Source organism: Metopolophium dirhodum, chromosome 3 (assembly GCF_019925205.1).
Source record: "Metopolophium dirhodum isolate CAU chromosome 3, ASM1992520v1, whole genome shotgun sequence".
In the NCBI taxonomy this organism is placed as follows: Eukaryota; Metazoa; Arthropoda; class Insecta; order Hemiptera; family Aphididae; genus Metopolophium; species Metopolophium dirhodum.
This window is the reverse complement of record NC_083562.1, coordinates 2,519,574-2,536,267: the sequence shown is the minus strand read 5'-3', so window position 1 is coordinate 2,536,267 and position 16,694 is coordinate 2,519,574. Positions and strand designations below refer to the sequence as shown.

Here is a 16,694-nt window from a genome sequence, read left to right as displayed (position 1 = left end):
CATCATGTAGCCGTTTGGACGTTGGACTAACAGAACGTCGAAAAAAAAAAAGAAAAATACTAAGGAACATTGAAAATTAATATAAAATATCAAAAATTGTTATTTATGTTATTTACATTAAAAATGTTAAAACGATTTTAATCAAAATGTTATAGTACCTTATGGTTGTTCTATGGTACTACCTACATTAAATTAACAAAGTGAAATATTTTGGGCGACTCCACATAAAATTGATGTCTCTAGTTCTAGTTTCGTAACTTTTAGAAATTCTTAGAATTCGTTTTTCCACATCAATAAATTTCTTTAATTTTTTAGGAGTATTGTCACCAAGTTTTTTTTAAATTACTTCTCGCCCAGCATGTACTTTTCGCAAACAATTGATAAAAGACCTCAAGCTTGGAAATTGAACTCCCGTTTCGACAATTAAATATTATGTTTTCCCACGTAAAGAAAGGCGAGTACCTATAGGCCGCACTTAGGAGGCCACTGGCTAAAACTTCCCCATAACTTTGTGGTCGGAAATTTGTGAATTATTAAAACTTTTAAAATATTAATTATGTTAAGGCGCCCGGTGCCGATGCCATTTTGTCCTCAAAAATACACTGCGGGAATAACGATACCGCCTTGTAGAATCAACCAAATTTCATAATTTTTTTTTTAATTGCTAGAGGGAAATATTCTACAGCCCGTACCGATCTCTGTTTTTCGATATTTTATTCTCAAACTTTAGTTAAAAATAGTCATCAGAATCCGACAATTCTTCAAAGCTTGAGAGTTATCCGATATAAAACACCCTATCAACCCCCTCCCCCTAAATAGGTAACGGTTAGTAGATTAGTGGGAAAGTCTTGTAATTGAGGTGGTAACTAAAATTTAAAATTTAATTTTCAAATTTTATAGAATTGTGGAAAATTAGAAAAACTGGCACCGGGACCCTTAATAACAGTATTATATATTAAAATATTTTATTGCAATATAGCTACCTATCTGCAATTGAGAATTATTAATATACCCATAGGCGGATATTTGGTCACATCCGTGGGGGGGGGCTTAACATTTTTGTTTTATCCATTAGCGTAAACATACATTTTTAAACGCTTCAACCTACTAAACTAACTAGTGGCTACTCAGTACTCCTACTTTATTCTAGCAGAGGCACCAAGTATATATAGGTATATTAAAATACACAATTTATTTTGACACCTAGTGTGGTTTGTTACATTCAGGGGGGCTTAAGCCCCCCCCCAAGTCTCCCCCAATATCCGCCTATGAATATACCTAATAATAGTTTCTTAATCCTTTACCAAAATATTTTTTTATTCAATAGACATAAGTTATTACTTATTTATAATAATACTATATACGCGTATTATGTACCTATTACAATTATTATTATTTTTTTTTTTTTTTTATTGAGCTTGAGCCTGACAACTTAGGTCATTAGCTGTTTTGTTTTGTTTGTAGATTGTTAGTACGGGGGGGGGGGGGGGCGGTTGAAACACGTTTTTTGTATGTGTGACAAGGATTCGTTGCCATCCGGGAACTAGCAACGCCGGCCGTCACGTACACTCAGTGCGTTTCCGCAGTTGAGATCACGCACTGCGACACACCAAGCCACAATTATTATTATAGTCAACTAACTCGAGCCACAGCATTTTGTGAATGATCCGTGAAGTGGGTAGGTACCTAAGTATGTAAAAAAACAAAACAATATACTTATATGATGAATTATAATCAGGGATCATTGTGGCATACACTCAATATTGTATCTTTGGGGAGGAAGAGGGGGTTCATTCAATTATTAAACGATATAGGTTGTAGGTAACTAATATGAGGAAATAAAAGGTGGGGGACAGAGCCTTATTATGGAAGTGTAGCCGTATAAGACAAGGTGTACCGGCCCAATATAAATATTTAGGGAGCTAAGGGCAAAGGAGAGAACGTATACGTCATGCATTACATATTAGGTGTATTTAGGTATTTACTATTATATTCAGTAAATTCTAGCTGTTTATAGCAGTTTCACTATACCATTGAATTATAAACATTGTAAAATTTAAAAAAACAGTACTAGCATATTATAATACGTATATTGTATATAACTAGCAAATCGTTTTTTTTTTTTTTTTATTGAACAATTATTTATATTTACAATCTGTATTTACATGTAGAACAATAAGTAAATGGGATGTGGGTTGATTAGCGGGAGGGGGAAGTCACCTAATGGTGGCACCCCGTGGAAATCGATTTAGGAGAGGGTAGGTACCTACACCGGTTCATTTCCAGGCGCCTGGGTGGATTACACGGGATTTGTTTGGATGATAGTTGAGTGGTTACAGGATTTGAGTTAGTGATGTATGTTTTGTGTGTTTTTTGTAGGTGCAGATCATAGCAAGATTATTTAAGGTTGGAATGCAGGGTTCTTTATGGAGTGATTCATTGGTTGTATACCAGGGGGCACCTGATATTAATCGTAGACATATAGACTAGCAAATCCTAAATTATAATATATTCAAAACATAATTAGATATCTACTATACCTACCTATTTTATTAGTTAATAATATTTAAATAACTAATAGACTATACGCACATTAGGTATTTAATGTTATAACTGCAGCCCTGCAGGTATATTAGTTAGGGAACAATTATAATACAACTTAGTCTGAAACACTTATAAACGTACAAATATTGTTAGTATTTTTAGAAATTCTACATTAGTTATTGCGAATTGTGATTTGCGATCCAATAATAATTGAACGCAGGTCGGTAGTAGGTACCGAGCTTGTTATGGATTACAATATTACATTGAAGTTACAATTTGGATTTTTGGAATTTATTTTATGACAATTCTGTTGTACACATAATAATATCCTTATTTCTTAGTATTGATAAACTTTTATAGATCTATGATTTTATAATTATATGTTATTAGTAATAAGTAGTAATAACTAACTTTATAAATTATAATTATATTACAACTACTAATATTATAGATAAAATATTTATTGGATTTTGGAACTGAAAAAACCCAAAATAACTTCTACATCAAAATATGGAATTTGGTTTCGGTTTAAAATGTATTTAAGGGTTTTGGTCCCAAGATTTTCAAAAGGTTTCGGTCCAAAACCGGTCAATTTCGGTACGGTTCCAGTCCCTGACATATATGTATCATATTATATTATATATTTTTATATGGCCTGCTTGAAACCTTGCAGACCAGAAAAAAAAACTGAAATGACGCTGCCAAACGTATAACAACCACAGATCATCAAAAAATTACATTGATGTTGCTTATAAATCGAAATATCGAATGTTCGTATGATCTAACCGGCGTAATGAATAATTTATAGTTTCTCGGTGGTCTCTATATAAGAGAGTACCGATTGTCAATCTCTAAATTTTTTTCCAATGTCATTACAACTCGTTAATAATTTCTAAAAATAAATATTATTCATTATGCATATTGCATTATTATTTAATGCATTTGCATAATACAATATTATCATGTGACATAATATTATGTAGGTTTTGATTGTTCTTTATTACTATTTTTAATATTTTTATAGTTCTGTTAACAAAATAATTTAAGAAAAATAAAACTTTTTAGCGGGTAAATTGTCGTCGTTCAACATGGTCACACTGCAGAACCAGCAGAATTTACTAGCATCTTTGGAGTTTGGAGTCCGTTTATTACGTATGTTGTGTGTTTTCTTTTTCGTTCGTGTTCTATTTACAATATTATTATTATTATTGTATCGCATCCCTTAGCGGTTTTTACTTTTAATATAATATATATTTTTTTTCATATTTGTCTCGCCTCTTCGCCGTCCCTTCAAACCCTCCAAAGTCCTAACGGTAAATTCTCCGCCATTAGTGTTGCCATTCACGGTTTTTCACTCGATCGGTGCGCGCACTGAGCACCAGATCGAATTTTATTATCGTAACACACCAACACGTTACACAAGTCGTCGTCGTCGTCGTCGCTGTACGACGGTTTCGATCGTTTTTTAGTGGTCATCTCGATTTTGGTGATGACCAGTGCAACGATGTGACCAATGTGATAACCCGTCGTTTTTGCCGATCCGTGTTTATCCGCATCACCTCGTCCGACGCTCACAGACAACCAGACGAGCATACACTCGGAAATGCAATACTGCTGTTTGCGCGGGACCGGTCACATTCTGTAAGTAAGTACTTGGACCTGTTAGTCCGTCGAACCATGGATTAAACATACTTCGATCACGTTCCATTAGCTCGTTAATTCACACTTCTATGCGACGACTCGTCAGTCGTTACCTTGTACGTTGTCATACGACATTTGTGTCGATAATCGTAAGACTTTATCAATATTTTTAAATTTATTTTACTCGACATGGTCAAAAAAAAAAAACGATCATCATTGTTTGTCACTAGCTTCAATTTAAATAAATTCTACACGTTGAATTAAAATATATAGGTACTTAAGTTAAGATCTTCCTAGTTGGTGCAGTAATGTGTTTGTAATTTTTTATTCCAAAGATTCTTTAAGCTTTTTTTTTTTTTAATAATTGTTATGATTGTTTTGACAGTAAATTGGAAGTTTATAGGGCAGATAATAAAGTGCATCTCACTGATATTTTCCCACAGGTACCTAGGAACTTGAACTAACACTCAAGTACAATTTGTTTTCGTTTTTCAGAAAAAAGTAATCAACTATCACAAATATGCAGGAGGATATGACATATCCGGCTGGATGCCGTCCAGTTACAGATGATCTGGGTCCAGATGAACTTATTCGCCGATTAAAAGTATGTTAAATTAATAATTAGAGTACATTAATTGTATTAAAATTTGTGAAATATTTTAGACTTTAGCTCATACACTTCAAGCAATGGGTCAAGATGAAGGGATGTATCAACAATATATACCATTAACTTTACATTTGGCCGAAGATTATTTTCTTAAACATGCTAGTAAAGATGTTCAGCTTTTAATAGCATGTTGCATCGCTGATGTACTCAGAGTTTATGCTCCTGAAGCTCCATACAAAGATCCAGAGCAAGTCAAAGTAAGAAAAAATTAGTTTAAACTATGATTTCATTTTTTAATATCATATATTTTTGTTATAGGGTATATTTATGTTCCTAATTAAGCAACTTGCCGGTCTAAAAGATCCAAAGGATCCAGCCTTTAAACGTTATTTTTATCTTTTGGAAAATCTTGCTTATGTTAAGTCTTTTAATATGTGCTTTGAGCTTGAAGATTGTCAAGAAATATTTTGCAAATTATTTTCACTCATGTTTAAAATTGTCAAGTAAGCACAAATTCACATTATTTTTTTTTTTAATATTTTACTTCATATTATTATTTTATTTACTAGTGATGAACATTCAACTAAAGTGAAATCTTTTATGCTCGACATTTTATGTCCATTAATATGTGAATCTGATATGGTAGCCAGTGAGCTTCTTGATATTATTTTAATAAATATTGTTGAACCTAATAAATCACAAAGAAAAAATGCATATTCATTGGCTAAAGAACTTATTCTTAAATGCTCAAACACTTTAGAGCCTTATATCCAATCGGTAAGTACATAAATAAAATAATATATAATATTATGATTTATATTTTAATTATTTACTTTTTATTTTAGTTTTTTAATCATGTTTTGATATTGGGAAAGAATGAAAAAAATCTAGCTATAAGTACCAAAACTTATGATCTCATTTATGAATTGAACAGAATCAGCCCATCTGTATTGTTGGCAGTGCTCCCACAACTTGAATGCAAACTAAAGTCAACTGTTGAACAAGAACGTCATGGTACTGTGTCTCTTTTAGCTCGCATGTTTTCAGAAAGAGATTCAAATCTTGCTAGCCATCATAATATTTTATGGCAAGCATTTCTTAGCCGATTTAATGATATATCTGTTAGCATCCGCATTAAGTGTGTTCAGTATGCTATGCATTTACTTTTAAATCAACCTGAACTTCGCCAAGATCTGACAGAAGCATTACGCTTAAGAAGTTCTGATAGTGACATGAATGTACGTCATGAAACAGTTATGGCTATTGTATCAACAGCTAAACATGACTTTGAACCAATTGCAGATAATGAAGAATTACTTTTAGTTGTTAAGCAAAGAATGTGTGATAAAAAGGTATTGTATTATACATTTAATTTAAAACAATCATTTAGTTATAAACTATTATGTATGTGTTTTAGTTTAAAATAAGAAAAGAAGCTACATCTGGGCTAGCATTTATATACAAAACATATTTAAATGATCCAGACATTCCTCAAGGCACTAAAAAAGCATTTACTTGGATCAAAGATAAAATTTTACATGGGTATTATAGAACTTGTGTTGAAGATAAATCATTGGTTGAACGACTAGTGAATACATCTTTAGTACCGTATCAACTACCACCTGAAGAGAGAATGAAGAGACTTTATCATTTGTATGGTACAATTGATGATTATGCTAAAAAAGCTTTTATGGAGATTCAAAAAACTCAACTTTTGTAAGTGACTATAATTGTATTTGTTTGTAAAACTTATAATTTATTTGTTTATTGAAAAATATGTAGAATCCGTTCACATTTAAAAGAATTTCTTGATAATCACAAGAAAGAAGACAGTCCTCAAAAAGATAAAGAAATTCAGGCAAGTATAAAATTATTGACTCGGTATTTACCTGAATCAGTTAAAGCAGCTGAGTTTATTGGAAAATTTTCACAACACCTAATTAAAGATTCTACTCTATTAAGTTGTAAGTTGGTTTTTATTCAATTATTGCATTTAGTAATAAATTAAAATAATATGTTATACTTTTTAAAGGTATGGATACAATTGCCAAACAAAATTCTAGCACTGCGGAAATATCCGAAGCTACTAATTTAGTTTTACGGAAGCTTGGTCAACCAGTAATGACAAATCTATATTACAACACTGTAAAAGCACTTTTGGAAAGAGCATCATCGGTGATGATAGACTCCCAAGCATTAAAGGTTAGTGTAAAATAAAATATTAATTTATATTTTTCAATACCATGAATATTCTTTTTGTTTATGAGATATTTTCACACTATTTGTTTAGTCTGTGACTTACGCATAATTTAAAAAACATTCCTTCTTCAGAACTAATCTTGTGTTAGCTTTTATATTCGAGTGAATTGACCAACTATCAAACTATATCGTGTTAAGAACATTACTTATGTCTGTACGTTAGCCTTTTTATGATTTTTGAATTTTTATAAAGTATTAAAATTTGCAAATGTTCATAAATGCAGTAAAATTTAAATATTATAAAAAGAATGGCCAACATACAAATACAGATTCTTAACTTTAAGTTTGATTATTATAAAATACCTATGCTGCAGTTTTGATCAGAAAGAGATAATAATTAGGGGGCTGACATCGTCTTAATATATAATTGTTGAATTCATATTAAATACATTTAATCACAGTATTTAAAATAAATTCCTCTACATTCATTATTTTTAATTTTACTTATTTGGCAAGAATGTTATGTATTAAGAGGACACCAAAACTTTCTTTAAGGTAAGAATATTATGTAATGTACCTTTTATTGATATTTCAATTTCAAAGTGAGTTAGGAGGATTTTAAAATATTTATATTTTACAAAATTATAACTCATTAATATATTTTTACCTTAAAGAAGACACCACAGCCGTATTTGTTGTTTTCATCAAGTACGTAAGAAAACAAATTTACGATCAATAGTTCATGTTGCCTTTGATTGTTAAAATTAAAATGAATTGACCTATCGTGAAACTTAATGATAAGAATCTGTGTTCATGTGTTAGTTTTTTACAATAATTACATTTTTATCTAGTTAAGAGTGTATAAAATAGTGAAATATATACATCTTAACTCGCCTAAAAACTAATGTATCGTAATAAAACCAACATAAAAACACAGTTAATATTCTTACCGTTCAGTTTCATAATATGTTGATCATAAACTGCTGAGCGGCAAATATGTTATGCACTTGTAAGATGGAGTTAACAATATTGCAAATTGCTGGTGTGGCGTTCTCTTAAGGTTGATAATAGGTCAATTCATTCTTAATACTAATAAGTAATTACTGAAGCTTACTTCACAAAATTGGTTCTACTGAACACCAATTTTTCATGCTAAATGTTTGTAAGACAAAGACCACACATACCGGTTTGTAGTCTTTAAATTTATATTTACTATGAAAGTACTAAACTTATTTAAGTTTTAAAATATTGTGTTATTATTTTCTATTAATTGTTGTATCAAAATAAATATGGCCAGTGCAATAAATTTAATATTATTTTGTTCTTTAGGAATTGTTTAATCATGTGGAAAATTGTTTAAGTGGTGGAAATATGATAGAAGAACTTGGTTTACACCCAGAAACGGCAGCTTATAGAGGACTCGAGCTTCTTAATGTAAATTTATTTATTTTTTAGTTTATATACTAATTTTAATAATTATATTATCTAATGACTGTAGGTATTATCAAATACATTTGCTTGTCACTTTTATCATCCAGACATACTGGATAAACTGTTAGATTTATCACATCATGATGATGAGTACATTGCTCCTCAAGTTCTCACTATGTTGACTACAATTGGCAAATATAGTCCACTTGGTAAATTTTCCATTTATAACATATATAAATTATCAAATAAAATAATACTAATGTAAATATTACAGGTGATTCATACCCAGAATTCACAGAAAAGTTAATACCAATATGCAAACAATTGGCAGTGAGCGGTACTCCGAAACAGGCTAAAGGAGCTATACGTTGTTTATATGTCAATGTATTTAAATCTAAAAATGATATTTTTGATGATATTGTTGAGGTAACATAAACATTATGATTTTATATGTTCAATTAATTAATACCGTTTTTGTTTGATAAATGTAGAAAACTAAAATTAATTTAGAACCAGATTCAAAACATTATGAAACAGCAATAGTAGCTCTTGGGCATTTAGCTATCAATGTGGCTGAAAAATATAATGTCCATTTCAAGAATATGATTTCTCGAAAGGTAAGTAATTTAATACAAATTGCTTTAAATTACAAAGTTAATTTGTGATATTGAAAATATGAAAATAATTTTTATAATTATTTAAATTTGTGTTTGTTAACCTGTGTGTTGCATAATGGCTTTTGATGTACTCCTAAATTATTTAAAATATAAAGCATCTATCTGAATTATTGTGTGTAGGATGAGCTGCAATTTTTATAAACCGAATGTTGCAGCAAAAAACAAAAACTATTAGATTCAAAATATTAATATTATTAAAAAGTAAAAGTTATAAAAGTTACTAAAAAAAATTAAAAAAAGAAAAGAAATCAGGACATGTTTAAATTTTAATGACACTATTAAAAAAAAATATTTGGTAACTAAGGCAAGTTCTATTGAGAGTAAAAAATTATTGAATGTAATCGTTTTCATTGTAGTTTGAGATGAATAAAAGATAGTGTTGTTTGACATATTATTAAGCATCTACTGTTATTTGTATTGTAAGACAAAATCGGGTATCAAAAACTATTTACTTATATAGTCTCATGTGAAATAGAGTCGACATCAGTTTTTTTAAGACACGTGTCTACTTATACTGACATAGACATAAAGTAAATCTGTTAATAATGAATAACAACTTTAAATATGTTTTGTGTTTTATTTTAGATTGTTAAGGAATTATTAGTTAAAGTGTCTGTAAAAAGTGAACTTTATAATGCTGATGCTAATTGGTGCTCCGAAGAAATTTTGCCAAAAGGCACAAAGTGTAGAGTAAGCTATAACTTAAAGTTTAAGTATTAAAATTGTATGCTCATTTTTATATTGTATTTTAAGGCTGAAGGTATGAAGGCTATGGCAAGGTGGCTTATTGGCTTAAAGAATGATAAAGTATCAGCTCAAAAAACGTTTAGAATGTTTAATGCTTTTTTGTCACAAAAAGGCGACCTTACACAATCTGGAATCTTATCAAAATCTGAATTAGCTTGGTTGCGATTACAAGCAGGCTGTTCTATGTTAAAGATTTGTGAACAAAAAGGTGTAGGAGATCAATATACAGCTGAACAGTTCTTTTTATTATCAAGACTTATGATGGTATATTTTAATTTTGGGATTTTACTTTTCTATGTCAACATCTAATAAATTTAATGAATTTCAGGATGAAGTTTTAGAAGTGCGAGAAATTTTTGCTGCAAAACTCCATAAAGGTCTAGGGAGAGGTTTACCTTTTAAATGTCTCCCATTAGATTTTATGGGAATGTACGCTTTGGCTGGACTTGAAGCAGATGAACGATTGAGAAGTAAAATCTATGACTACGTTTTAAAAGATATTAATAGAAGACGAGAATATGCCAGAAATTTAACTCAAGGATCTGCCACATGTATTTTGATTTATTCTTGTGGTTTTTAATGCCTTTCAAAGTTTATTATTTAATGTTTTAATTTTTTATAGGTTCAATTGAAAAAGCAATGGCACAATTACCTCATATTTTACCTGATTACATGTTGCTGTTTGCTATTTCAATTTTAACACACTCTCCAGTGTATAAAGATAATAGAGATGAAGAAAGTCTGACATTAATGCAACAGTGCCTATGGTTCATTCTTGAACCATTAATCACCAAAAATGATTCTTATAATTTTGGATTTTACAAAGAGATGTTGGAGCGAGTAAAAAATTATGTTGACGCTGTAGAACCAACTAATGAGACTATTAATGCGGTAATTATAGATATTATCCATCATTCTATTTGTTGCTTTAAAGAAAAATATGTCTGAAACACATTTATGACATTGTCATCAACAGTGTTTCTGATTTCCCGTCATAATCGGTGACAATATCAGATACATAATATTTTTCTTGGTCTAGACAGGGCTAAATGTACTTATGAATATTGAAAACTTAAGCTATGAAATATAATGTCTCAATATATTTTAATTATGTTATAAAAAAAGAACTGACATATTTTGTATTATTATATTGGGATCTGGTGCCAGTTTTTCAAATTTTCTGGAATTCTATACAATTTTATATTTTAGTTGCTACTTTGATTATAATACTATTACCCAATACCTATTTAGGGAGGTTTATAGGGTGTAATTTATTGAAAAAAAATGACTTCACGAGAATAACTCTCAGGCCTTGTATAATTGTCAGATTATGATTACTATTTTTTTTTCTGAAAGGAAAAAAATTTCCTAACAGGCTCTATCAAATTCGATTTTTTTATTTTATTTCAAATTATGGTATGTTACAATTTGTAAAAAAAACACTTAAAATTGTATTATTTTTTAAGACATCATAAAGTTTGAGATTAAAATATTGAAAATAGAGTTTTAGGCGGCCTGTAGAATATTACCTTCTATTATCAAAAATTATCAAATTTGGTTGATTCTACACAGCATGATCACTATTCTCGTAGAGTGTAATTTTGTGTACAAAATTGCATTGGCATACCGGGCGCCTTAATGGTTACATTGTAAAGTTCCAATTAAATATTGTGAATCCAATACATTTTTTACTCAAAATCTAAAACATTCATATATATATATATTTATTATTCCCCTCGTAATTTAATAGATATTTTATTTCAATTATTTTTAGTAATATCTTGTTACAGAACAGTAATTTTAACGTTTAAATGTTTATTAAACTTGTTTTAGAAAATGTGGGCTCTTTGTGATTTGGCAATGAGTGTATTAGTAGTTCATACTAGTACATTTGAAACATCTCCTTTTTCTGAAATTAGAATTTCAGCAATGTTTTTCAAGAGGCACGATGATTCCATGTTTGTGAACGTAAAAGTTTATTTGCCAGAAAAATTCCAAATTAAAGTAAGTTAATGTAATTAAAAGATGAATTTGAAAATAACAGTTTTTTTTTTATTTTAGCAAGTGAACAATAATGGGAAAAAAACTGGACTTTCAGCTGCCTTAAGAACCACTAAGACCCGAACTCAGAAACATAACATTCAAACCAGTCGAGCTAACGAATCTAAAGTAGTGAGTATTTTTGGTCTTAATTTACTTAATCGTGTTTATTTTAAATTTAAGTGAAGATTAATGATTATAAATAAAGATTTGAACTTGGTCTGTTTCCAACCAATAATCTTTATGCATACTATATGCATACATATATAAAGAGATAGTATTTATTTTGTTAATCCTTGATAAACTCTAAAACTTAAATTTAAAATATTATTTTCACCATTATTTAAAAAATCTAACGGAGAAGGTTACATAGGAGCATATAGCATATACGACCAACATAACTCATGCCCATAAAAACTTAGCGTTAAATAGAAGCATACCCATGGTAATATCTATTCTTTTCTTACCACGACATATAAAATATAAAACTATCAAAAAACACTTGCCAAAACATAAAGTTGCATTTATTAAGAACGCTCACTATCCAGAACCTCAGCACCACCACCATGCCCAAAAGAAATATTAGAGATAAGAAAATTATAGTAGATAGAATACTTAATAATTTTGTGTTAAACTGACTAATGATGACAAAACCATCCTTGCGAGCTTATTTCTTACCTTGTAAGAAAAATGACTTGAAATTTGGGACCTCTTAAGGACTGTTGTTTCTTAGGAGGTCTGAAGTCGATATTAAAAACACATTTTGAGAGGATGTCTCTGGCCCACGCGCAAAATAGACAAAAACGCATTTACGCAGAATCATTTTTGTCTATGTTTTTAAGTAATCTTAGAATGATATCACTCTTTACAAAAAAGATAGAGAATAATATTTTTGAGGGAATTTCATAACGATTTGTCTAAATATTGTCTCAAAACCATTTAAACATACTTTAAATTTACAACATTTTTTTGTTTATTTTGAGTCGAATACAAAGTCAAATTACAATAAAATATAAAATTGATGTCATTCCCTCAAAAATATTATTCTCTAACTTTTTTGTGTTGGGAGATTTTACTTTAAGATTACTCAAGTCTTAAAGACATAGAAAAAATGATTCTGCGTTAATACGTTTTGTCTATGTTGCGCATGGACCAGAGATAGAAAACAAATAGTGCGCTGACATCCTCTTAAGATTTATGGTTCTATTGGTAATAAAGTGTTACCGTATCAGCCAGGAATTTATTACATTATGACCTTCCTCCCACCACAACTCCACTACCATGCCAAGGCGGATACCACAAAAGGAAATATTAGAATTTAGAAGATAATTTTAACTAGAATACTAAATAATTTTGTATAAAACTGACTAATGATGACAAAACCATCCTTGCGAGCTTATTTCTTACCTTGTAAGAAAAATGACTTGAAATTTGGGACCTTTTAAGGACTGTTGTTTCTTAGGAGGTCTGAAGTCAATATTAAAAACATAATTTAAGATTTATGGTTCTGTTAATAATAAAATGTTACCGTATCAGCCAGGAATTTATTACATTATGACCCTCCTCCCATCACTACTCCACTACCATGCCAAGGAGGATACCACAAAGGAAATATTAGAATTTAGAAGATAATTTTAACTAGAATACTAAATAATTTTGTATAAAACTGACTAATGATGACAAAACCATCCTTGCGAGCTTATTTCTTACCTTGTAAGAAAAATGACTTGAAATTTGGGACCTCTTAAGAACTGTTGTTTCTTAGGAGGTCTGAAGTCAATATTAAAAACACATTTTAAGATTTATGGTTCTATTGAGAATAAGTATTACAGCATGAGTCAGGCGAATAATAGGCCTTGGCCTTAATTTTCCTCTGAGGCCTTATTATTTTCTTAAAGCTTTTTGAATTTCCGAAGAATATACTTTAAACAAATTAGAATTTTTATCTAGGGCCAGTTGATGTAAATTAGCGGAAAGGTGATCAAGTAACTCTTCTCAGAGCATATTTAGTTAAAAATAATTGTGTTTGTACGTTTAATTTAAAATTAAATATATTTTCAAGAGTGTATTTGTCTTTTTGACATGTTAATAAAGTAAATAAGGCAGCCTATATTTCGTCTTTCCTTAAGAATATCAACTTTCAAATGTTAACTTAAAAATAAATTCTTCTTCATATATAAAGAAAATCAAGATAAAGTTTGATATTTCACTTAAATTGATTTTACTGTTCTTAAGTCATTATTCTATAACTTAACATGAATATAATAATATTTCTGTAATTAATTCCAAAATAGTACCAAACCTTAATTAGTATTAGCTAATCGAGTCAACCAGTTTAAAATAAAAAGTTTTAGTTATTAGTGTTATTGAGTAGGGTAAGTGCATTCAGACTTTAAAGACTGTTGCATACCTTTCCCATCTAGTTCACTAGATGTTTATATTCTACTCAACTTCAGAGTACACCTGGTTGCATACTTAAACATGTCATGTCCGTGCATCACTTCCCCACTGCATTTAGTTATCGGTGGTACCACTGCCACCACCAAGGGATCTCGCAACTTACAGCAATCAGTCGCATATGCACTAACCGGTGTACCTATGTTGAATAGAGTATAGTTATAGAGACTACATAAATTGTCTGGATGTGCCGTCTAGTAGTGTAATGTCTATGGTTTATTCACCTTAATAATTTTAGTTCATGCTGAGTTCTTTTCTATGCAGTAATAGACCGAACTTAAGTAAACAAATTTGTATAAAATACTCAATTTCAATTCATAAACAATAATTTCTCAATTTAAATAAGTTTCAAAATGTTTACTTAATGTATTTCTTTAACTAAATAAAAACAGTATGATAATTTATCAATTTTTTTTTGTTATTTTCTAAATTTTTTTATGCTCTTAACCTAATTAATAATGATGAATGGAAGTATATTATTATGTTAGGTTTCTTTAATAAACTTTCAATGACTAATTTTTAATTACTGTACCTTTTTGTTTTTTCTACAGAATAATGACACTCAAGATTCTACTATGTTAGACATGTCTGTTGAAGTAAGTGTAAATTTAATTAACGAGCTCTACATTTATTATTTTGACGATTTTGATGTTTTTACAGAGAGAAGAAGATGAGGATGTAATTGAACCTAAACGCAGGAGAACAACTCGTAACAATAATTTTAGTTGAAGAACTTGGTGTGTGGACTAAGTTAGTGTTCAAGCTAAACTGTATATTTTAATTGTTATATACCTACTAAAAACTGTTAATACTTATTTATTTTGTTAATATTTTCGATTTTATTTTTTTAAATTTAAAATCTCAACATCAATTACTATGTAAGTAATTTATTCTTAAGTGACATTTTGGTATCAGTCTTGTATACAAAACAAAAATATTACATGGTTTATATATATATAATTTTTTTCATCTTGAAATATGTCTTATATTCTGATCTGTATTCCTCTGCTTGTTTAAACACAAACCAGTTTTTTTAAATAAAAACAGAAAGGGATACTTAAAGTGTAGTATTTGAAATGAAAAATATAAATTGGTATAAAAAAAATAATACCTAAAATTGATATGATGTTGTGATGTTACAAAATATTACATTTATAAAAATTTGTCTTGCTTACTGAAATGTAAATAAGGAATTTAGAGCACTGTTCATTAATAATTAAATTGATTCTAATCATATTTTTGTAAAAGTTTTAAGTTAAAATGTTAGATAAAAATACCTTTTTATTTTTTAATTATTACATTTATAATTAGTTTAGTTTAAGAGTTTAATACTGAATAAGCTATAAGTAAACTTATGTTTAAAATAAATTATTTTCTTAAAATAAAAAGTATTTTTTATTGAATTTTATTATTTTAATATATTTTTATCACAATATTGTATAATCAATTGAAAAAAATGTGGGAAACTGGGATCTTCTCTGCTGTATATTAGGCTTTGAATGGGTTAAATTTGAATTCAATCATTCTGTACAATAGACGATTCTGAGCAAAGGCATGTCTGTCAACCTTTATTACTAAGTATATTTTAGCGGCTCAAATGTCCCATTTCAAAATAAATTTAAAAATATATATATATCAAAACTATTATCATAATATTATGTTTCTTAAGTAAAATATAAAATTATTTAATATATAATACATAATCATTCTCTTATTTTTAACTTGCTTATAAAGTTAGAGATATATCTACATGGAAATTGTATGTGTCATGTCGCTTATTTCTCGTTATTTTTAATGGGACTAAATTTTCTTTTATGAGGGAAATACAATGTTTTTTCGAATTTTAGATTCTGAGCGGAGCAAAAGAATGTATTGATTTTACAATGATGTGTTGTTTTTTTTTTTGTCTTGTATTTCCAAACGAATAACCGCGTAAACTTTTGAAATGTTCACCAAAATTTTAGCATTTTACATTCATCATAAAATTTTCAAAAAATATTGACTTTTGAGCTATTTTAAGCCATAAGAAAATTTTGTTAACTATTTTTCAGTTTAAAATTTATAAAAGTTTTTCTCTTCATAGCTAACATTAGAAATTTTGATAGAAGGTTCTCAATAAATTTTACTACCTCTATCAAAAACAGAAAGTTACGCTGTTTATAGCCATGAGATATTTTTGGTTTTTATTATTTTTTTTTTTAACTATTAAATTTGATTATTTATACAAGTATTCTAGACTGGCACATTGTTTCCGGTCAGATTTGTTTTTTCGTGTACGATTTATCATTGAATTCAAATATATTTGTTAAAGCATCCGTTACAACGACACGCTTGACAACTACTAAACAACA

General features: G+C 29.1%; 1 protein-coding gene across 2 annotated transcripts; it reads left to right on the top strand.

Annotated features, from left to right (window-relative positions):
• The first annotated feature begins 3,706 nt into the window (after positions 1–3,706).
• Positions 3,707–15,740, top strand: LOC132940827 (sister chromatid cohesion protein PDS5 homolog B-B). 2 transcript variants are annotated; one of them, XM_061008609.1, is made up of 21 exons: positions 3,707–4,185; positions 4,681–4,789; positions 4,849–5,049; positions 5,111–5,295; positions 5,362–5,569; positions 5,638–6,144; positions 6,210–6,508; positions 6,575–6,756; positions 6,825–6,994; positions 8,321–8,425; positions 8,490–8,631; positions 8,697–8,848; positions 8,914–9,039; positions 9,685–9,789; positions 9,853–10,110; positions 10,175–10,397; positions 10,469–10,737; positions 11,680–11,850; positions 11,908–12,018; positions 14,895–14,939; positions 15,004–15,740. In XM_061008609.1, exons 2-21 carry the CDS (start codon positions 4,706–4,708, stop codon positions 15,070–15,072), a joined length of 3,612 nt encoding a protein of 1,203 aa, XP_060864592.1. In that variant the 5' UTR covers positions 3,707–4,185; positions 4,681–4,705; the 3' UTR covers positions 15,073–15,740. The 2 variants fall into 2 exon arrangements, with proteins under 2 accessions (XP_060864592.1, XP_060864591.1); XM_061008608.1 differs by having other exon boundaries at positions 3,707–4,189.
• Positions 15,741–16,694: the final 954 nt, after the last annotated feature.